The 26,447-nt window shown below is 39.0% G+C and overlaps 1 protein-coding gene across 1 annotated transcript; it reads left to right on the top strand.

Annotated features, from left to right (window-relative positions):
* Positions 1 to 1,884: 1,884 nt before the first annotated feature.
* On the top strand, positions 1,885 to 2,845 carry LOC147427185 (uncharacterized). The gene is made up of 2 exons (XM_086499257.1): positions 1,885 to 2,292; positions 2,378 to 2,845. Exons 1-2 carry the CDS (start codon positions 1,885 to 1,887, stop codon positions 2,843 to 2,845), a joined length of 876 nt encoding a protein of 291 aa, XP_086355383.1.
* The last annotated feature ends 23,602 nt before the right edge of the window (positions 2,846 to 26,447 follow it).

Raw genomic sequence — 26,447 nt, 5'->3', positions numbered from 1 at the left:
CTCCACACAGAAACTTGTCGCGTTGCATCAGAGTGGATTTTGGACAGAGAATTCAATGGTAAATCCACAACCTCTTGCTGGCGACTGCAAAGAAGGTGGTGACAGCTCGAGGAAGAAAAAGTGGAGGCATGGAATCTCTAAAGAGGCCATGAAGAAATTGGAAGCATGTAATAGTATGACAATTATATTTTTGGATGAAGTGAAAAGGTCTCAAGAGCATGTAATTTTCCGAGTTCTCACTGAAAATAGTTATGAGATTCATATAAAACAGAGTCCAACATGCACGTGTCCGGATTTTCAGAAGCGAGAGAATACCAACAAATCCTTTTTGGCATGCAAACATATGTACTATGTGTACACAAAAGTGCTCGGACTTGAACCTAAGGAGCACATGATTATTCATCAGCCAACCCTCTCACCAATGGACATCGCTTTTATTCTTGGACAACCAAGGAGGATTTCTCCCTCCATTTAATTACAACTGGTTTGGTATGCTTCTTTCACTCAACTAGAATATTGATCTATGATATGAAAGTGTTTTTCTGTATTTATTTTGGTTTATTATACTTGTGATTATTTATCTTGAAAAAACATTGTTTATGCAGCAAAGGATTTCAAATTTCAAGCAAAAGATATGAAGCATCTTGCAAGCTATTTGGGAGCAAATTACTTGCCTTTTAAAGTGACCATTACATTTATGGCGACTATCCTTTTTTGTACTCTAGTTTTGATCTTATCCTGTGGTAGTTTTGCGAATGTACTTACATCCTCAAACTTACGTTGTTTCAAAAAGAAATTGCTTGGGAAAAATAGTATTGTCTCTATCTGGCATTATTTTTGACTTCATCACATTTATATATGCTGTGGATTATATTTAACTCTAAAATTAGTGTTGTCTCTATTTTGCATGATTTTTTACTTTATCGCATGTTTATATGCTGTGGATTATTTGACTCTGATCACATGCGTTGCGAGCATATTTGACTCTAATGGCATGAGATGTGAAATGGTGATTTTATTTGTTTACATTTTTTCCATCGTTATGCCCTCTCTCTCTCTCTCTCTCTCTCTCTCTCTCTCTCTCTCTCTCTCTCTCTCTCTCTCTCTCTCTCTCTCTCTCTCTCTCTCTCTCTCTGCGTAGTGATATACAACTCTATGATTTTACTTTCTCTCTCTAGAAGAGAAGTCACTCTCTCTCTCTCAAGGATTTATGATCTCTTCTTCCAATGGTAACTCGCATAAATACTATCTCTCTAGAATTTATACTTTCTCTCTCCGTCAACCACACATATATGGAGTCTTATGACGATTGAAAATTACATTAAATAGATACTTTATGCTATGACACATATTTGGTTTAAAAAACTCTAAAGATTGCTAAAATTGTCAAAAAAACTTGAAATGAAAAACTCGCAAATGTTAAATCCCCATTCAAGAATGGTACTATACCTTGATGAAGAATATATTCACGCTATAGATTTGGTTCAAAAGAATCCATCACAATCCTCTAGGCTTTAAAAAAAGTATTCCGCCTTATCAGAAAATGTCAAACTAAATCTTCCAAAGTGTCCAAAGTGCAAACACAAATGTAGACTATTAAAGAAAAGTGTGGGGTTTATTGTATTTTTGTTCTTAAGAGATAGTGATGATGAAGAAGCAGAAAGGGATGACAGTAACTCTAAATCAAGTGAAGTGATCAAAGATGAACAAGACAATGAAGAAGTTCTTGATGTAGAAAAAGAGTGGCAAGAAGTTGAGAGTCTTCAACTTTCTAGGATTCGAGAAGACAATATTGCATTGGAGAAGTCTTTGTACCCTACTTTTAAAGGAACATTGCCCTTGCCTATTCTACCATGCTTTCCTCTTGGCCATGGAGAATATATAATGCTTTCAGATATCCAAAGGTCATTTGGTTTACGAGAGGATGAACTGTATGCTATTTTGGCACAACACTGGAACTATAATATTGGAACCAATGAAGAGCCAGTTAAATACAAAGATTTTGTAGAAAAAGATCCTCTTTTAGGCAAGTTGGATGTTTGCTTTGAGCCTCATAAAGCATTGGAGATTTGTTTCAATGAAGCTCGTCAATATAAAGAGCCTACCGAAGAAGAGTTTCTCAAGGCACAAGAGAATATAACAGATCCTCATCTTTCAGAAGCGGATAGTGAAAATGAATATGAACAAGATAAAGATGTACCAATCATTCAGGAGCCAGATCTCAAAATACGAAATGTTGGTTCGATAAATCTTTGGAAGGAAAATCAACTTGTGTCAGATGAGAACATTACGGTAAGCACTTTATTTGTATAAGCTAAATTTTTTTCTTTTTTGCTTTCAATGTTTCTAATGATTAATAGATTTTATATGTTTGTAGATTCAACCACCAAAAGATGAGTTCTTAAGACGGTCATCTAGAGTCGTTGATCTTACCAAAGATGCTGCTCTGAAGCACTACATTAAGTACCTTGCTTGTCCTGATTTAGTTATTTTTCACATGAAGTACTCCTCTGATGGTTATATACCTCTGTTTGTATACAAGACATTGTCAAAGTATCTTGGTGGCTATGTTCTTCATCCAAATGCTACCAAAGTAAGCCTTTTGGAGAAAGAGTGTGCTATCAATGTTTTTGGATATGGTCATGCAATGCAAGGATCACTTGCAGGAAGTTATTTAGCATATACTAGATATGCTCTTGCAAAGGGAATTAAACATTATAGAGATCTTTCTCCTTCCGGGAAACGATTTCTACTTCGACACGATGATTTGAAGCAGGTTGAATACAAAGAGGGCACTTCAAGTTTAGATCAAGAAGATGTTGAAGACATTGAAGATATCATTTGAAAATAGATTTGTATTAAATATACACTTTTATAGAATGTTTTCTGGATCTTGAGGTAGAACCCAAACTTTTTTATCCCTCACTCTCTTCGATCTCCACTGATGTAAGGTTGCTTCTGCAGTAGAATCCTTCCAGCTCCGTCGTCTTTGAATTTGTTTGGATATCTTTATATGCAAGAGATTGTTTTTTGTTTTTAGAAATTTTCTTCTCCCTTATTCGTAGCAAGACTCTTCTATAGAACCATAAAAATACTTCTTTTAAGCTGTTCGCTCTGTTTTTTCCTCCGCCATGTTGAGTGTGTCGAAAGTATGCTCCACGAGCTTGATAATGGGATTTTTCCATTCCTTGAGTGGACCATATTGCAGGACATCCATATTGCTTTGTGAATCAGGGCATATGATCGTGTAAAATATGTTGTATGTCATAAAAATTATATTTATACAAATCAAATAGGTTGTAAGAAGAAAAGTATGAATTACCATGTAGTGAGTAATGCTTTGAGTACTCCATGCATCTTGCATACTTTTACCAAAAGCTTGAAGGGCTACCTTTAATTTCATGTTGTCGTTGTCTATCCATTCTTTCTTGTCAAGTAAGCAGAAAACCTCATCTAGAGCCATCCACACTTTTGCTTTGCGATTCCTAGCCTTTCCATTATCAGCATGGTCTTTAATAGTATTATGAAGCTTCTTCCACTGCCCATACTTTACCGTTGAGCAATTATGACTCTTGTTGGTTTTGCCCAATTCACCATGAAATGACAAAAACCTACGAGCTTTCACACCTACAAGTGAAGGTTTTACCGAAACTTCATGTGATGATGTTGAACGCTTTTGACAAGCAATTATCTTTACTTTACCTCCGTGGAGCCCCATCTCTGATAGTATTTTCTCTATCTTTTCAATTGCTTTTCTTGACTCAGTCTTTGGCTTCAACTTCCATGCATATTCAATGTATAAATATACAAGCTTCTCAACAATCCTGCACAATGCATGCAATATACATATATGGACATGCGAAAGTGGAATATCAAGAATGGCGCGGAAGTTAGGATCCTCATTAGCTCTAGAGGGTTTTCGGTTGTGCTGCTTCAAGCTCAAAGAGTGAGCTTCATTCATACAATATAGACAAGGTGATTTAGAGCTAGCACCTTTTGCAATCTTATACATGCACTTGAGTGTCTTGAGATCACCAACAAGATGCCACTCTACTTGGAATCTTCCAATATCTTCAATATGAAGAAGTTCTCCATTTTTTTGTCTACAAATGACATCAGGAGTATCTGTTTGGTGAAATGTCCAATACAAAATGTCATGATCTTCTTTGTCAACCTGCACATAAATGACTTTTTGTTACTAACATTACTTGATACATTAACTAGAGAAAGCTTAAAAGTTCGTATACCTCAAAAGCTCCTAGCCACCATATATCATTCTCTGATTGTACACTGAAGCTATCATCGTTGGTCACAAGATTTTATGCTACTCCTTGAAGTGCTCTATTCATCAGAGTTATGGTGACGCGTTCTGTCTTTTTTTGCTTCAATATCTCACATTCATCTAGCTTAAGCACAAAGATTAGTTTTCCTTGTACCTCCTCGCTTGTCACATTATAAAATTTGACCATTTTCTTTTGAAGATTTTGCAAATTGAAAAAATATTAGACGGTTCATTAAAGTGTACCACTCGTCTCGCATTTCTAAATTCTTGGTTGATGAAATATGAATCACCCAAGTATTATGAAACTTCAGTGTTGAGACCTTGTCGTGCTTGACATACATGAGCTGGTATAGGTAAGAGAGAAGATGAGACCTTTTTATCTTTGAGCTGGCTCTTACTGATTTAAAGATGCATGAATATCCTTTTTGACTGATGCCACAATTATCTATGACACTTTGAACATCTAAAGTATCAATGGTTGTGCTTTGTAGAAAATCACTGATTATATCCTGCTTTATCTTCTTGAACTTTGAGGCCTCCAAAATCTCTTTTGCAAGATGAGGTGCAATCAAAGAGAAATATGAAGATTTGGCCATTTGAGGATCAATATTTTCCTTTCAGGATGAAGCATGCCTCTGCAAAAACATATTTTTGATTAGCTAATAATCAATACTTTGTTACAACAAGAATATGTATTAAAAAGGTATACCTTATTGCTCGAATCCTGCGCTTAAGACCTCCACTTCCAACTTTGAGGGTTTCAATGTTGGAAACACTTCTGCATCTTTGACGAAGACCAAGTGGAGTGGTTTTTATCCTCGTCCTTCTCACCTGCTTTTCAAGCTCAACAATGGTTTCTTTGGAGGATAATTATTTTGTTCTTCAAAAGTGTTTGTTCTTGCAAAAGCTTACTGTTTTGCATCGATAAATTGAACAAAGATGCTTGTTGCTGCTTCAATATCTCTAGATTTATCATTGCTTGTTGTGTATTCTTCATCACCAAGTTATTGCAGTAACCCAAGAGACCATGAGACCCATCCCCAACAAAATGTAATAGAGATGTAAGATTATTAAACTGAGGAGTAGACATAGCAAGGGGATCCATAGGATAAAGTGTTCCATCACACCAAAGATCAAGATGTTTATGGTTAGTATGTCTCACGTGATCCATCTGCACCTTAGTAAGTGTGAAAGATCTATTCCTTTTTTGAATGGGCTCATAATTTGTGTCTATGTCTATATGAAGATGGTATTTACGCTTAAGGAGTAAAGAAGATTGGCTGTTAGATTGTGCATTCTTCATAATCAAGGATTGTTTAGCAAAATGGTTGATCTTTGTAAAAGTTTCTCATAGAAATAGATTGGTGCTGCCGCCAAATTTTTTTAGCTCAAATGATTTTGAACTTTCCCTCTCTTATTTCAAAGTAGAATGTCTATTTAGATCTTGTAAGATCCTTCAAGGCACAAACTTTTAGCAAAATCTTGATCATTGTAACACGAAATCTTTGTTTTACCTTATTGATAGATTTTCTCTATAACTTCAAAATACTTTTGTGCTAAAAGAATTGCACGAAAAATTTGCTGAGGTGGAAACTCTTACAGGGCCCAAACAAGACCCCAAAATTTTCCTAATGCTTTTTGTCTCTGACCTTCATCGGCATACCTTCAGTTGACAACTTCAGTGCCTTGGCACAATCTCTTTTGTGATTACTACTTCTACTTTCTGCCCTTGTTGGGGTTGGTGATTTGGGTTGACCCATCTTCTTTGATTGTGGATAGTAGTTCATATGCTTTCTTGAAATCTATGTTCCATGGTTTCTGGTCGTAGAAGTCTCTGAGACCTAGCCTTCTGTTATCTTCTTGGTGTCTGGCTTGGCAGCTATATCATAAATCTCTTTTGGTAGCATTTTCATTGCCACTTGGTGTCCTTCTTCGCTCTTGAACCTGCCAGTGAAAACCGTGGTGTTGTTTTCTTCAAGTTGTTCTTTTGACAAGTATGTTGCCTTCGTCGTCTTTACTAAACTTGGGTCTAGTTGGTAGGGTGGCACCTCTTGCAACTTTTCTTTTTGGGACACCCTTTTCTTGGCCTTCTTGGCAGCTTGCATTGCTCTTGTTAGGGGAATATAGTGTCAAAGTTAGAAAATTTTGCAAATTCCGTTCTGAAAGGCCCTGAGTCTGAATTGTTGACAAATTGAGTCTAATTTGCTTCAAATCAATTTTAGAGCATGCATTGATGCATAAAAACATGTAAAGATCAAAATTATATAGTTTAGGCAAAAATTGCAGCAAAAGTAAATAATCGTGATTATTACAGCTAGAATTTTTTTCCAACTTTTTACAATTTTGACATGATAGGCTTGAAATATATAGCATTTAGGTGCTCTGAGTGTAGTGTGGGCTCATTTGAGTGCACTGGATGGAAATGGTACCAAATTTAGGCTTTTAGACTCTGAAACAGTAGATATAAAGAGATTTTGAGTTTTAAAGATCCAAGCTTGCTCAAACTTGGTTAGTGGACTTGGGACATTATATTCTTTGGTCCCAAACGTCAAAGTTGCAAATTTCTCCCATTTTGGCAAGAAAATAAATACTCGCGATTATTTCCTTTTTCATCAAAATGTGCATTTTTTGTTGCAACTTGGTTCTACGCATGATGTAGACTCTTGTGTATGAGATATGGGGTGATTTGGATCAAAAAATATGACAGATAACTCAAAATTTGGATTGAAAGACCTTGGTGCATTTTTTGACAATTTCCAAGTTTTTCTTGATCATTTTGGCTCACACTTGCAATGTGGCATGTAATAGATGTGTACAAGTGGAAGGTTAAGTGAGCATATCATTTTCAAGACAAAAAACACAAAAGTAAATAATCACGATTATTTACAGTAGTCAATTTTTTGCAAGACTTGACAATTTGATGACCTAAACATATGCAATACATCTAAAACAAGTCCTAAATTGAATTTGGTAAAGTTTTGTCGTGTCGATATCACTTCGCGCACTGTCGACTCTGAAATCACCAATTTTTGTGACTAGAGGGCCTGTGGAGTTGGTCAGTCACTTTTGAAGCTATGGACTTGTCCCTTTCATAGTCCTGATGCTACCCATCTAGTTTTGGCCCATTTGGAGTCATTTTGACTTCATATGTCAAGAGTTGTTTTTTGCTGCTCGAGAGCTTGCCTATAAGTTTTCTGTGGAGTCAGAATCCAATTCTAGCATCTGGCAAAAACCTAGATTTTCTACTTGGGACCCCCCATTTACCCCTGTTGAATGGTTGTCCTGTGATATACAAGTGTTCTATTATATGGGGGCATGCTACAGTTCAAGTCTTGTTGAATTTGGTTGAGCTGACAGGCCGCTATGGTCAATTTTGGGTCGTAGGACTTCGAGCACTGCTGGGTTTCTAGGGTTTTTTCCTAAGCCTAGATTTTCTACCCGGCCATATAGAATTGATCCCATTGATAAACTTGGAGAGCTTTCTTCTCCAAGAGTGACTAGTGAAAATGAGGTGATTTTGGGCTACCTTGGAGACCTATCTTGGACTTCCCAAACTATTTTCCCCCAAATTCCCCTATTAGTCCAACTAGGCCGTGAAATCTATGTTAGACTCAAAAATTTCTTCAATCGGATTCCGTTAGCTCATTCTGCAAGAATGTACGAAAGTAGGCCTTGACAGCTTAATTTAGGCTTCCCGCTTCCATCTATCGATTTGATTGAAATTTTTTGTGTCTGTCCGCCTTGTCCTTCTTATCATCAACGTAGCTTCAGTTTCTCTATCTGAGCTCATTTGCTATTTATTATTAATTTTTGACATGTTTAGTGAAAAAATCAAAGAAAATAACAAAATGCACCAAAAAAGCAAAGTGAAAAATCAATAATTAGAAGATCCATTAAAAAACACAGGTTTATTGTTTTTTGGTGGATTTCTCAATTTTTAAGTCCCAATATCAAGAAAAATGATAAAAATAACAAAAAAATATTATTTTTTGATAGTATATACACTATTTACACTCATCGGGGAGATGTTAATTTACCCTGTTGATGAATTGTTAAGGGCATTATTAGGTAATTTTTAAAAAAATTGCATGTTAACATCAAACTTTTTCCTCCCTCTTCAAACATTGCCCTTAATTACTTAGTTCCCTTCCACCCCTCCTAGATAGCGTACTCCGGGACAACTGTGTGCATGGGTTGAACAATCTTGTCTATGCATAGCCTTGGTTGGCTCTACCATGCTTTGAAGATCAATGCAATTCAAATCATGATGTTGTGCAAGAGTTGGGTCTTGAGTAATTAACTCAAGGGATTCTGAGGTCGAGGTTTTCTGTTGTTGTCTCCCAAAGAGCAAATCTTGTAGTTGGTGCTCTCTTTGCTTGATTGTACCATCAAGATGCTTTGGCACGGTGATGTATTGAGCTATAGATATCAATAATGATGGTTGTTGAGCTTTAACTCCCCACTGGTATCTTGGTTTTCTTTGGCCAGAATGTTGTGGTTGAGTCTTTTGAGACTTAACTCTGCATTGCTTCATCGGTTTTACAATTTTTGGCAAAGATAAGTGCTCCTTTCTCCTCCAAATCCATTTTGTTTTAGGTTCCCTACTCGAAGATGCTCCTCTTTGTGTTTGGAACCTTTGAACCATCTTTGGTATAGTAGATGATGTTTTGGGTACCCAGATTTGAATCGGCTTGTCCTTAAGCTGTGCTTTCGGTACCCAAATCTGCCTGACTCCTTATATGCTACTTGTAGCATTTTCTTGTCTATAGGATGGAGAAGATTGATTGCTTCGTGGTTTGCTCTGTTGGTAACCTCCTTTCCATTCGTCTTTGCTTGGTGCAATTGGAACAATGAGTTGTCTGCCTTTAGGTGATAGCTTGAGCTAATTGGTATCCCAATCTGGTACTGCCTTGTACGTCCGCATTCATGAGATTCCAAGAATCATTTTTTACTATCACATTTAAGTTGACTACTCCCAATGTCAGTGTTGGGTTCTTGTTGCATCCTGTAATAGTCGATATTCCTGTTGTCAAAGACTGACTTGTTGCTTTCTTGTACGTGGAATAATTGACTGCATTTACTCGAGCTCCTGTATCAACCAATACATTTGTGCTATAATTGTTCAATTGTACTTTGATGCGAACGTCTATTGCATCTAACCATTCATCATCTATTGACACTGCATCTTTTTGTAATTCCCATAGTCGGTTATCTAGTTCCATAGTGTTGATAGGAATAGGTATTTGTTAATTTTTGAGAGCAGCTTTCCTTTTGAGTACCCAGAGCCGAGCTTCCTCTTGGGCTTCATCAATAACCTTCTGTTATTTTATCTTTCTTTGCTTTGTTGCATGCATCTTTTCCAGCAATTCATTGGTTAGTGGAAAATTGTACTCCTTTAAATGACACCCACTAATCCAATTAGCCATTGGTTCACCATCTAGGGTGGACAACTTAACTGCTCCACTTAGAGATACATCTTGAATGATAAACGGTCTGTTTCCCTTTTTCTTAAACTTGGAAATGTGTTGGTTAAGGGAATAGACTAAAACTAAGTCCCCTTTTCTGAAGATTTTTGTAACTAGATGGGAATCAAAAAACTGTTTTTGTTTCGGCTTTTGTGACATAGATGTGAGCTATAGTAGTTAGCCTTTGCTCATCAAGATTTTTTAGATCTTCAACCCTCTCTAACTATTCATGTCCAGTCCACTCAAGATCCTTAGATACCCTTAGTGTCAGCAATAGAAATTCTATTGGCAATATGGCATCAAGACCATAAACAAGGTTAAAAGGTGTAGCATTTAAAGTTGTTTTGAAAGAGACTCTATAAGCCCATAGAGTAGCATGGAGATTCATTTCCCAATCTGTTCGTCCTGAGCTAACCACTTTAGTCAATACCGAGCTAAGAATCTTATTCGTGTGCTCAGCTTGTTCATTTGCTTGTGGGTGATAGGGAGCCAATTTATTATGGAAAACCATAGATTCATGAAGTAGATACTCAATTACCTCATTGAGAAAATGAGTTCCCTTATACTGACAATTTCTATTGGCAGTCCATATCTTGTGAATACATTCTCATACAAGAATGCGGCTGTGGTTCTGGAATCATTCTTTTGGGTTGCCTTAGCCTCTGCCCACTTGGTCAAAGAGTCCGTAGCTACAATGATATATTGAGCTTGGGTTCTATAAGCAGGTGGTTGTATTGGCCCAACGAAGTCTATACCCCATTTGCAAAAGCTCTAGCCCCCATCATTGGTCTTAAAGGCATGCTATCTACATGGGTTGGCATTTTTGCTCATTGACATGCATCACACCTTCAAACATTTTTTTTGGTATCTGCAAAAAGTGTTGGCCACCATATGCCTATCATTAAGATTACTCTTGCGATGGTTTCACTCAAAAAATAACCTCCAGCTAATCCAGCATGTGCTTGTTCTAGAATGGGAATATATTCGTCTTCATTTTCACAAAGATATAAATGTTAATCCTTAACTCTTTGATACAATTGGTTTCCAATAAGAGCATAGTCTCTTGATTCAGTTTCAATTGCCCTTTGGTGGCGTTTACTCATATCCTCAAGAAATTTTTGGCTTGATAAGTAAGTAGCTAGATAGTTACTCCACTTAGGAACAAGTGATATTTGGAACAATGCCACATGAGGTATGTGTGCTTGTTTCTGGCATTGAGGACAATTTTTCACAAATGAGTGAACATCACTCCTCATAGTTGGCCAAAATACTCCAAGTCTCAAGTTCCGTCGCATAGTTTGGTCTTTTGTAAAGTGAAGTTCCACTATGGTAATCTGTGATTAACTTAGCTATTGGGTTTTCTCCTTAGGATTAATGCACAAAAGAAATATTCCATCTTGATTTCTTTTGTACAGCCTTCCAGGTAGTAATTGATACATAGCTAATTATTCAATTAATACAATTGAATAGGAAGTGGTATTTGCGAATCCACTTGAGCCATGGTCATCAATGATACCATATTTTTTGACCATCGAGGTATCATTTCCACAGAGAACAAATATGCATCCGGTGGATCATTATCTACTCCCTTTGGTGGTTCTCCTGCTATAATCCTTGACAAATGATCTGCTCTTTGATAAGTGGTGCCCTTTTTCACAACTACAGTGAAATCAAATTCCAAAATAATGATGAACCATCTCACTATTCTTCCTGTGTTGCAAGGCTTGTTGACCAAGTACAATAAGGCTTGGTGGTCCTCAAAAAACACAAATTTGTTAGCTAATGTCTATACATTTTTAAGGCATAGATCATTCCTACTCCTTCCCTTTCTGTGGTTGTATAGTTTTTCTCTGCCATATTCAACTGTCTACTAGCATAAGAGATAGGAAAATCATTTTTTCCGTCTCCTGATTGAGCAAGGATACACCCAATGGAAAAATTGGAAGCATTTACATGTATGTGGAATATCTTATTCCAATTTGGTGCTTTCAATATTGGAGCTGAAGTGAGAGCTTTCTTAAGCTTCATGAAGGATTCTTCACACTCATTAGTCCATTCAAAGAGTGTAATCAAGTTGTACATGGGTCTTGAAATTATAGCGTACATGTAAATGAATCGTTTATAATATCCACAATGTCCCATGAAAGCTTGAACCCCTTTGATTGTTGTCGGTCTAGGAAAATCAGCAATAACAACGATTTTATCCTTATCAGTAGCTATGCCATTTCTAGGCACTATATGTCCAAGAATTTTTTGTTATCTTCCCATAAATGTGCACTTTTCAGGATTTAAGCAAATCCTATATAGTCTACATTTTTCAAAGACCTTTTTGAGGTGTTCAAAATGATCAGCCCGGATCGATGAATGTACACATAAATCATCCATATATACTTCCAAAAAACTCCGAAGACATTCTTTAAAAGAATGGCTCATCAATCTTTGAAAGGTGGCAGGAGCATTAGTTAACCCAAAAGGCATAACCCGATAGGAAAAAATACCCCATTCAATTGCAAAGGCAGTTTTATGCCGACCCTTGGGGTCAACCAAAAGTTGATTGTATCCCAAAAAGCCATCTAAAAAGCTGTAAGCTTCTTTTCGTGAAACTCATTTTAAAACATGCTCAATAATTGGAAGAGGAAAGTTGTCTCTAATGGTAGATGCATTCACTTTCTTGAGAATGACACACACCCTTAATTTTCCATTTTTCTTGGGTACTACCACAATTGTGAAGGTGCCGCAGGAAGCGTGTACGAGTGCAAGTGCGAGAGAAGAGAGAGAGAGAGAGAGAGAGAGAGAGAGAGAGAGAGAGAGAGAGAGAGAGAGAGAGAGAGAGAACTGCTTTGGGTGGAGCACACTCACAACAACGTTATCCTGTTGTTGCAGCTCCTTATTTTTTTGTATTAAAGAATAAGTGTATAATGGTTAAGTTAGTATATGGTTAGTAGTAAGTGGGATGTCTGGCCAGTTGGCATGAATCCCAACAAATTGGAGACACCCAATCTGTGTGTTCAATTTTATAAATGAATTCAGACTCCTTTAGCTTTTCAATCTCTTCTTTGATCTTCCTGGAAAATGTCTCATTATAAGTGTATGGCCTTTGTCTGCTTGGTTTCACATCATCTCTCATAGGTATGGTATGTTGAGAGAATTTTGGATCAACACCCTTGAGATCCTCATAAGACCACGCAAAGATATCTTGGTATTCTTTTATTAAGCTTAACTAAAGCTCTTTTTCTTCTTCCGTCAAGTCATTTGCAATGTAGGCAAGTCTAGGCTCTTCTTCTGGTTCGGCCAGATCTATCTTTTTTGCATTTTTAGGTCCTTCGTAGGATTCACCCTGTTTTCGTAGTTCCCTGACAGGTTGTTCGACTATGATTTTTCGTAGTTCCCTGACAGGTTGGTCGACTATGAATTTTTGGTCTTGGAGAGTATATTTCTTGTAATGGAATGGAACACTCATTACATATTTACCTTCCTCCTCAATGGTTTCCATTTCAGTTGTATATATCTTCTTTAGATCTTTCTTCAACTCTTGATACTTCTTTCTTCGTTCAACTCATGTCATGGTTGAATCCTTGTCCTGGTATCTAGCTTTGGCTTGAGTTTCCTTTCTTGTTTTTCTTAATGTTTTTGGTATTTTCTGCTTTTCATTTAAAGGATATCTACCAGTGATTTTGCCTTTGACACAATCATGTGCGTCTATTTGCATCAAAAATTGTATTTTATTGGAGATTGATGGCATAGGTCTAGATTTCAAATTTCCCGTGTCTCTTTTTCTCCTATATTATTTTTGTTCTCTCAATTTTTGGTTTGGAAAGTCAAAAAACTTTTCCTCCCCTCCTTTCATGAGTAGTTTAGCTCTCGCATGTTCTTTTCTGACCCCGAATGATTTGAGGAAGCTGAATGTTCTTCTAACTGATCTGTTGCATCATAGTAGAGGTCTGAAAAGACTTATTGAGCGTTCATCAAGTCCTTGGATTCTTGAATTTTGTCCTCAATGTAAAGGTTCGAGATCATTTGTATGGATATTATGTCATAGTTGTCCTCATTGCAAAATTGAGTAGGCATAAACCTATTTACACATACATCCATTGTTGCTAAAATTTGACTCCACTCAAATGGCTTGAAGAAATGCTATGGAAAGGATTAAGGTACATAGGCTTCATCTGTGCAATCCCTTTCTAAGATAAATTATTCTCGTTTTAAGCTTTTGTTTTCTGAGGCTTTGCACATCCAAATAGGTGTGTCTTTGCTCAACCAAGATGGAAGCTTAGTTTCAGTCGAAGAGACTGAGTCAAATTCTTGTATGGGCATTTTCATGACATCTCTATAAGTGTGATCTTTTAGATTAACCCTTGTTATTGATCCCACTTGCTTCAAGTACAGATAATTGCTTTCCCAATCTTGGATGAGTTGTACTTGTTGCATGAAAGGTCTTTCCAAGATGATTCCATAATTGAGTTTCTTTTCAAAGTACACTATTGAAAAAGTATGTTGATATTCAATCCCACGGGAATTAACTCTCACTTTTTCAAGAAGTCCTAAGGGTCTTTCGATGTGTCCATCAGCCAATTGCAATTTCAATCGAGTTTGTCTAATGGTTGGTTACTCCCATGATTCCCATACTGATTTTGTGGCTATGGCTATCCCTACCACACTATCCAGTATTGCCATATCATGATATCTCACTTGAAGGGTTGTGTGTCCTTCTTCCCCTTCTTATTCTTCTTTGACTTTGTTCATTGAAATGGATCTAATCTCTTTGTTATCCAATTCGTGCTTCAAATTTTCCAAAATTTTTACGATTAGTCCTGGTATCCCCACCTTCTCTAGAGTCTTCTGTAGATCATTCCATAAATATGGTCTAATTTTTAGCAATTCTCCTGAAGTAAGAGTGCATTGAATGGGTGTAGACATGGTTGATGGATGTTTTCTACCACTAGGGTCTATTCTACTCTTTTTATCTGGGTGGTTTTACACACTACGGATTCATTTTTGTTATCTCCCAAGTAAGAGGGTATTGTTTTCCGAGTCATTGGTTTAGACATTCTTGAAGCTTCAGAGCCGCAATCCCCATAAAAGGATTGTACATCCATCCCCATATCAGGAGGTAGATTGTCTAACAAAACTTCCTCTATAGAAGCTAACTTCAGAGTTAGACTCCCATCATTAATCTCTCTAACTTTTTCCCATCAGTGTCCCGGTCGGTCTTCTTCTATGAATGGAATTCCATCTAAGGCATCTTCCCTGTCAGGCACTATGAGTTCTAGCTCTTTTGTTTCAAGGTGGTGTTCTTTAAGCACTTCAAATTTCTCTTTACTGGTTCCTACCACAAGCTCCTCAGGTTTTGCCATAATCTCGAGCTTGGGTTTTTGTTTTTCCATCATCTCTTGAGTAATTCATACCAGATTTTGATAAGCTTCAAGCTTAGCTGCTTCCATATCTGGAGAAGGATAGTTTTTCCATTTGTTTTCCATGTTTTGGCCTGCTTTACGTCCCATTTGGTAAGCTTCCAATGCTGCATTAATTTGCTAAAAAAATTTGTCTATCAAAATTGATCCTCCAAATTTCACGGTGGTTTCCTTGATTTCACTTCCAGTTTCTTTCACTTTTTCTTGGAATACTTTCTTTGCTTTCTCCTCAATTTCAGCCCTTTGTTTTTGTTTTCTCATCTCATACCTTTTGCTTCTACTTCTCTTGGTCTTTTGAGAAGAAATTTTGGTATTCTCTGAATCATCAAAGGAGTTATGTTTCTTTTTTTTAGCATGGGCTCTGGTGATTACCTTGATTGGAACAACAGGTTCACTCTCCAAGGAGCTACTAGGTATCAGTTGGACTACACTCACTACTATTTTACCCTTGTTTAAAGGATTTTTTGGACAATCTTCACGAAGTGTCCTCCCTTTTTGCAACATTGTATACAAGAAGCTTCAACTGGCTTAATATTCTTGTCAGGCTTTGGGCATTCATTTTTCCAATGATCATCTGCACCACAGTGATGACAGTTCCCAATTTTTGGCTTAATCAAGGGTCTTACTGTGGGAGGTCTAACACCTTGATTAGCTACATAGCACATTGGTGTAATCTCTGGTGTAGTATAAGTCACAGGTTCTTCCATCGGTGGTGGATGTGAATTATACCAATCTCCTTCTAACATGACTGTAAATGGACTAGGCTCACCATAGGGTGTAACAAGCACTACTGCTTGTTCATCTATGACTCTCTCTGAATGCATGTACTTTATAGGCACTGCATTATGTCCAGGATATAAAGGTTGTTGACACAACACAGGTTGAGGTCTTTCCATACCCATCAGTGGTCTTTGATCTGGGGCCATATTAGGCTGATTTCTGTACATGGGTTGTCCTTGTGGCCTCATAGGCACATATTGAACATTCCCATCATACTTTGGTCGCTCGGTAATAGCACTCATTGGTCTCATGATTGGTCCATTTACCCTCGATTGCACACCATTTTTGTGGCCTAATTGATTGTCCTTGTTGAGGTTTCCCTTGCCCTGGTCTCCTCATAGGTGCTTTTTGCATGTTATTCATCATTTCACTCATCCTTTTGAGCATGTATTCTATGGTGGCTATAAGTGGTGCTGCAGTAGTTCCCACTTGTGTTGATTTGGTGGATGTTGTTTTCTCACTTTGGTTATCCTTAGGGACATCTTCTTCATTGAAAATATCACAATTGTCTCCTAAGACAATAGCATCTGAGACACACTCTTCTAGGGTCATATGAATAGGAAGACATTTCATATGTTGATTCTGAAAAAGTGTATGATACTTCTTCAAAGATAGTGTCCAAGTGACTGCCTTGATTCACACTCTCTTTAGTGGATACTCTACTAGTGGTCTCTCAAAATATGCCTTGATTTGCTAGTATATGATCATATCTCAAGTTCATATAGACTTGTGAAGCCCTGGATAGAGTACTTACCGTCAGATTGACTTGTTATTAGCTTCTTCCTCTTTACGTGATTGCAACTCCTGTCAAGCTTTCAACTTCTTGTCTGCAACCTGATTCTTGTATCAGTTCTAATCAAGTTAGATATTTTTTCCACAAAGACTGTACAATTTTTGCTAGCTATTGTGATTGGTCTATGTGCATCTATTCAAATTGAGCTACGTGAATCAACAATTGAGACTTTCAGATTCTACTTTTGCAAAACACCAAAGGACTAATCTGCAACCTGCAAATTGAGTGCACAAGTACTAATTTGGATCCGATTGAAACCAAAATTTCCCAGTGGCCTTGTATTATGTTGATTTAACACTGTACAAGCTCAAAAGTCAAAAATTCTGTCTATGTATATCAGTAGTAAATAATCATGATTATTTTCTTTTCTCAAATTTTTACACTTTTTGGCTTGTCTTGCTAAGTACTCAACTTGTTAAGGTCTCTGGACAAGTTTCACTAAGTTTGAACAAAATTTGTTCAAGTTATCAACTGTGTCGTGTCCGCAGACTCAATTTTTGAGAATCTCGCTTAAGTCTCACTTTTGTGATCCAAATTTCACCAAATTTGATTTGTGCGGTCTACTTGATGTGCTTGACCTTTTGGTATACTCAAATGTGCAAAAATGTCCAATTTTGTAACAAATGTAAACCATTGCGATTATTTACTCCTGCTATATTTATGCAATTTTTTGCCACAATCTTAATACAGATTTGATAATCATCTTAACTTAAGCTCCCTAGTCAAGTTTCATCAAGTTTGGATAATTCTTGTTCAAATTGTCAACAGTTTTGTGTGTGCAGAGACTGACTTTACAAATTTGGCCACAATTTTCTCTCCAATGATCCAGATCTTGCCAAATTTGATTTGTGGGCTTAATATAACATGCTAAAACTAGTGGTATGATGGGTTGGTCAAAAAAGTTGAAAAATGGGACAAAAGTAAATAATCTTGATAATTTACTTCTGGTAAATTTTTGCATCTTTGTGATCAACTGATTATGTACACTTGTTTAACACTTCAATATAAGCCTATGAGTCAAGTTTCACTGAGTTTGAATAAAAATTTTCAAATTTACACTCAAGTTCTCAACAATCAATACAGAATTTAGTTTCTACCAAGTTTTTAGTCAGTTTGGTGATCCAAATTCTATGGGTTTTTACAAAAGATGTTTGTACACATGCATAGAGTCTCTGGTATCAACCTTGGTCATTTTTTAGCTGAAAGTAAATAATCATGATTATTTACTTTAGGTCTAAAATGAGCACTTTTTTTAAACTTCTTCAGTGGATAGTCGTTCACTACAAGAGGTTGTGTGCTCTTGTGACGCTGTTAGCGATGGAAATACACTGGGTTTTTATAACCCCCCGCGTCGCTAAAACCGTCGCTAGTAGCGTCGCTACGAGAGCGTCGCTATATGCGTCGCTATATAGAGACGCTCATAGCGACGCATATAGCGACGTTTACACAGAAGACTATAGCGACGCTCATAGTGACGCTACAGAGCCATAAATAGCGACGGTTATAGCGACGCCCGAGAGAATTTTTTTTTGGTGATAGGGCATTGAATGCCCTGCCACCCATCAACCATATTGTACTTGATTCACTTTTTAAAAAAAGTGCAAGGGTAGATAATAGACCCAAAATAGTCACCCACAAGACGCATTGTTTGCAAAATTGACAAGCGTAAAATTGACAATTGTACACATCATAGGCAAAATGAATTGATTGGCAAATGTAATAATGACAATTGTACAACATCATAGGCATAAAGAATTGATTGGCAAAAGGAACTGCGGTGACAAATGTAATAATATACATGGTTCAAAAAGACGTATAAAATCCGTCTCATGATACATAAGCTATGAGAAACCCTAAACTAATGCTATCTAGCTACGGCTAAACTGACGTCGTCTAGTCAGACGTCTCATCGCGTCCAAGTGGCGTATCTATCGGATTCTGCAAAAAAAGACAATAAGACAGCTTTCAGTAAGTATAAACATATAACAACATTTATAAAACAATACAAAAAATAGAAAAGAGTAAACCCTAATACTAACCATGCCGCCGCGAGAACTGAGAATGTCCATCAGGGCGTTTAAGCCCTTCCTGCCTGCGTACTCGCGCTCGTACGGTGTGGGATCACGTCCTGTCATCGACCACTGTCAAAACATACAAAGATTTCATTATGTTAGAATTAAAAAACTCATAAACCCTAAACTATCGAACATAAAGAGCAATGCGAAAACACTTACAAAATCGGCCTCAAATGATGCCCATCCACCGCTCCCCAAGTGGTGCGAGCTCCCTGCCTCTACTCGCGCTCTGGCTGCATCCTTTTGTTGCTTCCACTTGTCGGGATTCTCGCGCGCTGCTTTCTTTGCATTCTTCCAATCTTCTTTGGCCAGCCAATCTGGCCTGTTCCACCCATTCTTGATTGCTTTTTGCACTTCGGAACGCTTGTGTTTGCAGTATTCACGCATTCGAATCTTCATCAGGTCTTCATTGAAGCGCTGATCCCGTGTTGGAACGGGAAACTCATCATGAAGTATGCTGATGACTCTGTTTTTTAAATCACTTGGTACTTCACTCCATTTGTTTAGTATGTAGTGTCTAAACAGCTGAGAGCAAAGACCACGCATGCGCGAGATCACCTTCTTGCCGTCATCATCCATGATGATGCCGCCGCTGAAGTCGACGGAGTAAGGCAAGCCCTCTGGCCGGTGACGCGTGAACCTGGGTGTCCCGGCAGGGGTCTCTAGCGGCGTGTCGATGGGGGTACGGACGTCAGGTGTCTCCACCGGCGTCTGGGCCCCGAAGCGAGGAGTGTCAAGTGGGGTGGCTCCGCGGAGTAGGTAGAGGTGTGTAGCTGCTAGAAACAGTCAGTCGCGCAAAACTTGGCGTAGATGGTGATGTTGTGGCTGGTGTGGGGGCGGGCAAAGAAGGGGAGGGTAAAGAGCCTCGTCGAACACGAGGCGGTGTGGAGGCATCGGCGGCGGAATCCCCACAACAACCGCCACCGCCACCACTAGAGCGCCGGTGTCTAGACGAGTGTGAAGATCGTCTCGTCGACGCCGAAGCTTCGGAGCGCGCCGAATGCTCCGAAAGAGAGGGAGATGCGGATGGAGTAGGAACGCGCGATGATGCGCCAGAGCGATGAGGCTCCATGTACCACTGTCTCTGCTGCGGTGACAAAGAAGAAAGAAACTCCTCATCATCCATACCTGCATTAAACACACGAATATTTAAACTTAATATTGAATGAATAGAGTAGACAATGACGCAAAGACCATTAAATACAATGACGTAATGACGCATATAAATACAATGACGTAATGAATTGAGTGATAGAAGAGGCAAGTCGAAAACTTAGAATTTTCAATCAAAAGATGTGAGCGCGAGTAGAAAAGAGCGTTATACACCATGGAAGGTACTTAGAGAGCCAGAGCTTTTACAACACGGAGCAAAATTGTTCAAATACAATATTTGTGGCTTTAAGAGATCTCTCTCTCATCCTCGCATAACTCAGCATAACTTCCTATATCTATATAGAGCTCTCCGTTTAAACACATATCCTCTGTTTCATTTTGTAGCTCCTCTGCATGCACCCCATATAGAGTAGTAGCATCTTGATGCTCGTCTGGCACCACCGCAGCGGCTTCTCATTGAGCATCTTCTCTTATCTCCTCCATTGATTCCGTTGTGATTGGCACATGGTAGCCTTCATACGTCCTTGCACTACGAGGGGCTACCTCTATGACATACCACCAGTTTGATGTAGACTTTGTAGGATGAAATATTACCTGCCAGAGCCACATAACTTACATGAGAGCTTTCAAGCACATAACTTGTAAAAGGGGGATGTTAACTATTTACATACTTACTTGTTCACAATGCTCTGGTAGTAAGGAAGTGTCTCTTAGGTCAGTCCATTTCTTAGTAGAATCCACCTCAAGAAAACCAGACTCTCCTCTACGCACAGTAGCGTTGCGACCCTCCATGATTATCTTGAACCATTGCACATCGAACAAGTCGACAAAAAATCCTCTGTAATCGATCCTCAAAATCTCTTGCAGCGTGCTGAAGTAAGTGAGTTCCGCCACCACAGGATCTGCATCAGAGGAACGTCGTCGACTAGACTGTTCAAATTTTGCCATGATTCCGCAATCTTGAGTAAAACGCTTTTTGTCGATCCGTTCCACCCTAAAATGTCGACCTTTACACCATGCTGCTGTGTATGACTTATACTACAACGAACAAAGATTATGAGTGGCCGTTCAAACGTTTAGGAATAAAGTCATTAGCATGTCGTACATTGCAAACTTACCTTGGTCGCGCAACCCCGAGAGTACTCCCACTCTTCCTCAGTCACTTCGTCACCGCATTGTTGTGCGCTTTTCAATTGGTTGTGCAACCATCTTAAGCTCATGAAGGTTGGTAGGCTCTCCAGACCCGTCGGATAGTGCATCGGTGGTCGTCTTCCCCGTCTCCACTCGATTCGTGCCCTTTGTCACTCTTGCTTTGCATCCTCATATTGTGAAATCCACTTTTGCATCACTGGATTGTGAAGCATGCAAAATCGGTTGATTTTAGCCTCTAGATCTTCCGTCATCTTCTTCTCAACACCGAGATTGCACATGACAATCCCAGATATGCGCTCATCATCTATGGTTCGCCATAGCGTGTCCTGGGCTTTATCAAATCCGTCTAGCCACTCTCCAATGTACACTAGGGACTCTGATACCAACCAACCTTCTGCCATGCTACCCTCCGGACGTGCCTTTTGACGCACATATCCCTTAAGCGTTTTCATGAAACGTTCTAAGAAGAACATCCATCTGGAATAAACTGTGCCAGCTATTTCCACCTCATCAACTATGTGAACAAGAAGATGCACCTGAATGGTTAGCATGGTAGTAGGAAAATGTTTCTCAAACATGCACACAAGCTCCGCAACATTTAGTTTGGCGAATGGTATGGAGTCTACGTTGATCTCCTTTTGTGAGATCCATTGCACAAGCTTTGCTAGTTTGTAGATTGTGTTACGGATATCGAGAGACAAACATCCCTCAATGGCAACCGGTAAAATAAACTGTAAAGTATGTGCAGCAATGATATTAAAGTCCACATTTTATGCAATGATATTAAAGTCCACTATGAACGTACCTGACACATTTTATGCCAATCGTGTGACTTCAAACCGGTAAGCTTTCCGTCTTTAGTAAAACACGTTCGGAGCGAGTGCATTACGCCAATGGGGGTCCGCAAAGATCGAATGGTCTCTTTTACTTTGCGTTCTTGGGCTCCTGTGAAAATCCATGGTGCTTTAGGGAGTTTTATGGATCCATCAGACGCTGTTTGCGGCCAATATTGCTCCATACGATCCACATTTCTAAGGTCAACTCTGGCTCCCAAAGTATCTTTCTTGCCAGTCAGATGGTCCCATAGTAGATTACCCACATTCTTGAATATGTGCATTGGATCGAGCAAGTGATTGATCATGAGTCGGGGCCAGTATGGTAACTCGTACCATAGAGATAGTCTCTTCATCCCTGGAGGCAATCCGTCATCGCACATCTCCTTCTGCTCTAACCATGCTTGTGCAGACATCCTTGGTGGCTCTCTTCCCAAAAAGCCGTCGCGTAACACATGATTCTCTGGAAGATACGCTTGATGACCTTCGTAGATTTGCTTCTTCAGTGAGGGCGCCCTACGTGCATTCAGTCTAGGTCCACATGTGACACATGCTCTGTATCCGCTTGTTTGAAGCCCTGCATGTATACACATGATAATAGATCAACTATGGGAAAAAACAAGATTTACAGTGTCTGAGTGAAGAGTGTCAATAGATCACCTGAGCATTCTGTTAGCCCGGGATAGTCATGCATGGTCCACATTAGAATGCCTCTGATCAAAGCATTTCGTCGTCCTGTGTGTCGGCTCATATCCACCACCTCTATGCCAATCCACAATTGTTGTAGCTCTTCCAATAGTGGACGAAGATACACATCCATATTCTCCACTTTATATCACCCTGGCACAATCAAGCTTAGCCATAGGTGCCCCTTCTTCGTAGTCAACCATGGGGGAATGTTGTAGTTGACGATGACAACGGGCCATACACTGTAAGATGTTGATCTTTGACCAAATGGATTTACGCCATCCATAGCCAGGCCTAAGCGCAAATTTCGAGCTTCCCTGGCAAAATCCGACCATGTTCCATCTATATGTTTCCAGGCTGCGCAATCTACAGGAATTCGTAGCACACCATCCGAAGATTTATTCTCCTCATGCCATGATGCTAGGGCGGCCATGGACTTACATTCGAAGAAATGCTTGATGCGAGGAAGCAGAGGAAAATGTCGCAAAACCTTTTGTGGAATTTTTGTCCCGTGGAGATCTACTCGATATCTTTCGGAATCACATTTCGGACACTTCTCCATGTCTATGTATTCCCCTCTGAAAAGAATGCAGTCATTAGGACAAGCGTGGATAGAATTGTAATCCATCCCCAAGTTTTGCAAAATCTTTCTTGCTTCATCTCGGGAATCTGGCATCACATTGTCAGCTGGTAGTATGTGCTCTTTAAGCAATCTACACAACATAAAAATACGATACAGTCGTGTAAAAATCTATCAGATCGTTATACATTTAGAGTTTTATTAAAGTAAACTTATTGTAATAGATCACCTGAAAAGCGCTGTGACGCTAGTGTCACTCCATCCAAACTTTGCCTGCATGTTGAGAAGAACCAGGAGTGCTTTCAATCTAGACATACGTGCTCCATTATACAATGGCGTATCGGCTTCACTTTTCATATCATCATAGATAAGCCTTTCTGAATCCATGATCGTCTCGATCATTTCATCAATCTCGGGCTCAAACATTGCCTCGTTGGGAATGTGCTCTGCATGATCATCCCTCGAGATGTCAGAGGCTACATCTTGTGGCCTCACATATGCTGCTTGACCAAAGCGCCTGCGAACACGTCTATTGGGTTGCAAGATTGCTGCTTGTTGGCCAGCGTCAGAGTCCGACGAGTTATAATTGGCAACAACTCGATCTATAATAGATGGATCGAACTCGCCAAATTCGCGAACGTGCTGCAAAGAAACACGTCTTGTCCATCGCAGAGCATGCTTGCATTGATTACAAGGACATAAGACCCTCGTTGAGAGATAGGTGTTTCGGTTGGACGGTCCCACATCCTCGTCACTACTCATAATGAGGATAAAAATCTTATAACCTGGACAACAAATTTAATATTCTATTGGCATTCTTCGTCTTATCTCTCTCTCTCTCTCTCTCTCTCTCTCTCTCTCTCTCTCTCTCTCTCTCTCTCTCTCTCTCTCTCTCTCTCTCTCTCTCTCTCTCTCTCTCTACCTCACATTCTCTAGTCATGTCCAATCCCCGCACACCTCGGTCTAGAGGTGCACGGAGATCAGAACCACCGGGTTATAATCTCGTCTTTATTGGTCAATACCTATATTTGTGGGTACAAGAAATCTACAGACCCACGTCTACATGATACTGCATGTAGTGGACAAAACCCCTTTGCCTCTTCTCTAGCTGTAGCACTTCACAGCATCTTAACATCTTTTCACAGTAGATCTTTTCACTGTTCGTCTAACTCTAAACCCTAAACCGTAAGTAATTCTTGCGTGGACTCGATCTAACGTAAATAAGCGTAAATCTAACTAAAAATAAACCTAAATCTAATTTAACGTAAGTCTACATCTAACCTAATCTTTAACGTCTTTTGGGATAGTTTCCTACGACGTTAAAACTCTCTTCTTCTTGTGTGTGTGTGTGTGTGTGTGTGTGGGTAAACCTAAATAAACCTAAGTCTAATCTAATATAACATAAATCTAAATCTAACGTAAATTATGTTATATTAAAAACAAAGAACTAAACTAACAGGGATTATAAGAACCTTAAAACTGATTTAACACATAATTTTTCACATAACTCGGCAAGAGTTGGCATTCTCATCACTAAAGATGTGAGAGTTAACTTTCGGCGGTGACGCTGCCTCATCTCCATCCACATCTGGCGACAGCAATTGGCCCTTTAGACCGTTCTTGCTCTTGTTACTAACTTTGAAGTTGCTGTTGAATGACTAGAGGTTGTCTAGATGGTCATTGTGTCGGGGATGTAGTGACTCTTGCCGCCCTGAAGATCCACCTTCTTCCCTATCTTCTGAAGACATTTCACCAATACTTTTGGATCGACGGAGCCCACCATGAGTGAAGGCAGCAATACCCTATATTCCATTGAGGGCTTTCTTCACCCGCTTCATGCAGGCATCGCAGTCTATGGAGACCTAAATCTAATCTAATATAACGTAAATCTAAATCTAGCGTAAATAAACGTAAATCTAATTAAAAATAAACCTAAATCTAATATAATTTAACTTAAATAAACCTAAATCTAATTTAACGTAAGTCTATATCTAACCTAATCTTTAACGTCTTTTAGGATAGTTTCCTACGACGTTATAACTCTCTTCTTCTTGTGTGTGTGCGCGTGTGTGGATGTGTGTGCCAATAAAAAGAGATAAATGGTATAACCTTTCTATCACCCATGCCAAGTATGATAGATTGGTTATGCCATTTCCCTCTTGAATAATAGGTCTTGAGTTCAACTCCTCGTCGGCTAGATCTTTAGGTCTTTTAATTTTAATTAGTTTCCTACGACGTTAAATTAGTTTCTCTCTCTTTCTCTCTCAATGTGTGTGCGTTTTTTTGGATCGTATGCATGTTTTCTCTCTCTTTTCCTCTCTCAATGTGTGCGTTTTTTGTTTATGCATGTTCTATCTCTCTTTTCCTCTCTCAATGCGTGCTTTTTTTGTTTATTCATGCTCTCTCTCTCTTTTCCTCTCTCAATGTGTGTGTGCATTCTTTGTTTATGTATGTGTGTGTGCGTTTTTGTTTATGTTTGTACTCTCTCTCTCTCTCTCTCTCTCTCTCTCTCTCTCAAAAACACTATGTGTGTGTGTATGTGTGTGTGTGTGAGAGAGAGAGAGAGAGGGAGAGAGAAAGAGGGGAAGGGAACATGAGAGTGAGGAGAGGGAAGGAGCATACCTGGCTCTCCTTCCTCTCCTCGTGTGTGTGTGTGTGTTTGTGTGTGTGTGTGTGTGTGTGGAGAAGAAAGAGAGAGAGAGAGAGAGAGAGAGAGAGAGAGAGAGAGAGAGGGAGAGCGTTACCTGCTCCTTGCTTGAGGGCGCCGAAAAACTAAGATCTGAGATCTAAGTTTTTGGGCGCGCTCTGTTATTTTTTTAGCCCAGTCGGCGTCGCTATGAGCGTCGCAAATTTCCAAAGAAATTTGCGACGCTCATAGTGACGCCGGGATTTTTTTTTTTTGAACGTCGCTGTGTGAGCGTCGCTAATATGAATAGCCTCTTGTAGTGGTTTTATGATCTATTTTAAGCCTCTGAGTCAAGTCAAAACTTAATTTTGCCTAAAATGTCAAGAAAAAGTAAATAATCTGAGTTGTTGCAAACTCTTGAAATTTTACCTCAAATGCGTCCTTAAGCTTACCCATCCACTGGTTCATACAACTTTTAAAGCATAATCTCCAGTCGGAACAATGGTGGACAGTCTTCTAGTGCTATTTCTAGTCATAGACCTGAAATTCTTCAACTTCACATAAACAACTCACAATTGATTCTTTTGGATAGAGCAATGTTCTGAGATCCCACCTCGGATTCTACTTACCCTACTCCTAAGTTCTATTGC

This window comes from Adiantum capillus-veneris, chromosome 24, assembly GCF_014529385.1.
Source record: "Adiantum capillus-veneris isolate H3 chromosome 24, ASM1452938v2, whole genome shotgun sequence".
Classification (NCBI taxonomy): Eukaryota; Viridiplantae; Streptophyta; class Polypodiopsida; order Polypodiales; family Pteridaceae; genus Adiantum; species Adiantum capillus-veneris.
The sequence above is the reverse complement of the archived record's forward strand: the minus strand, read 5'-3'. Positions and strand labels throughout refer to the sequence as shown.

Bases quoted from the DNA above. Each gene is read 5' to 3' on its own strand.
- LOC147427185 (XM_086499257.1), top strand. From the start codon at position 1,885: ATGCTTTCAGATATCCAAAGGTCATTTGGTTTACGAGAGGATGAACTG. The intron at 2,293-2,377 runs GTAAGCACTTTA...ATATGTTTGTAG, and splicing joins TGTCAGATGAGAACATTACG to ATTCAACCACCAAAAGATGA.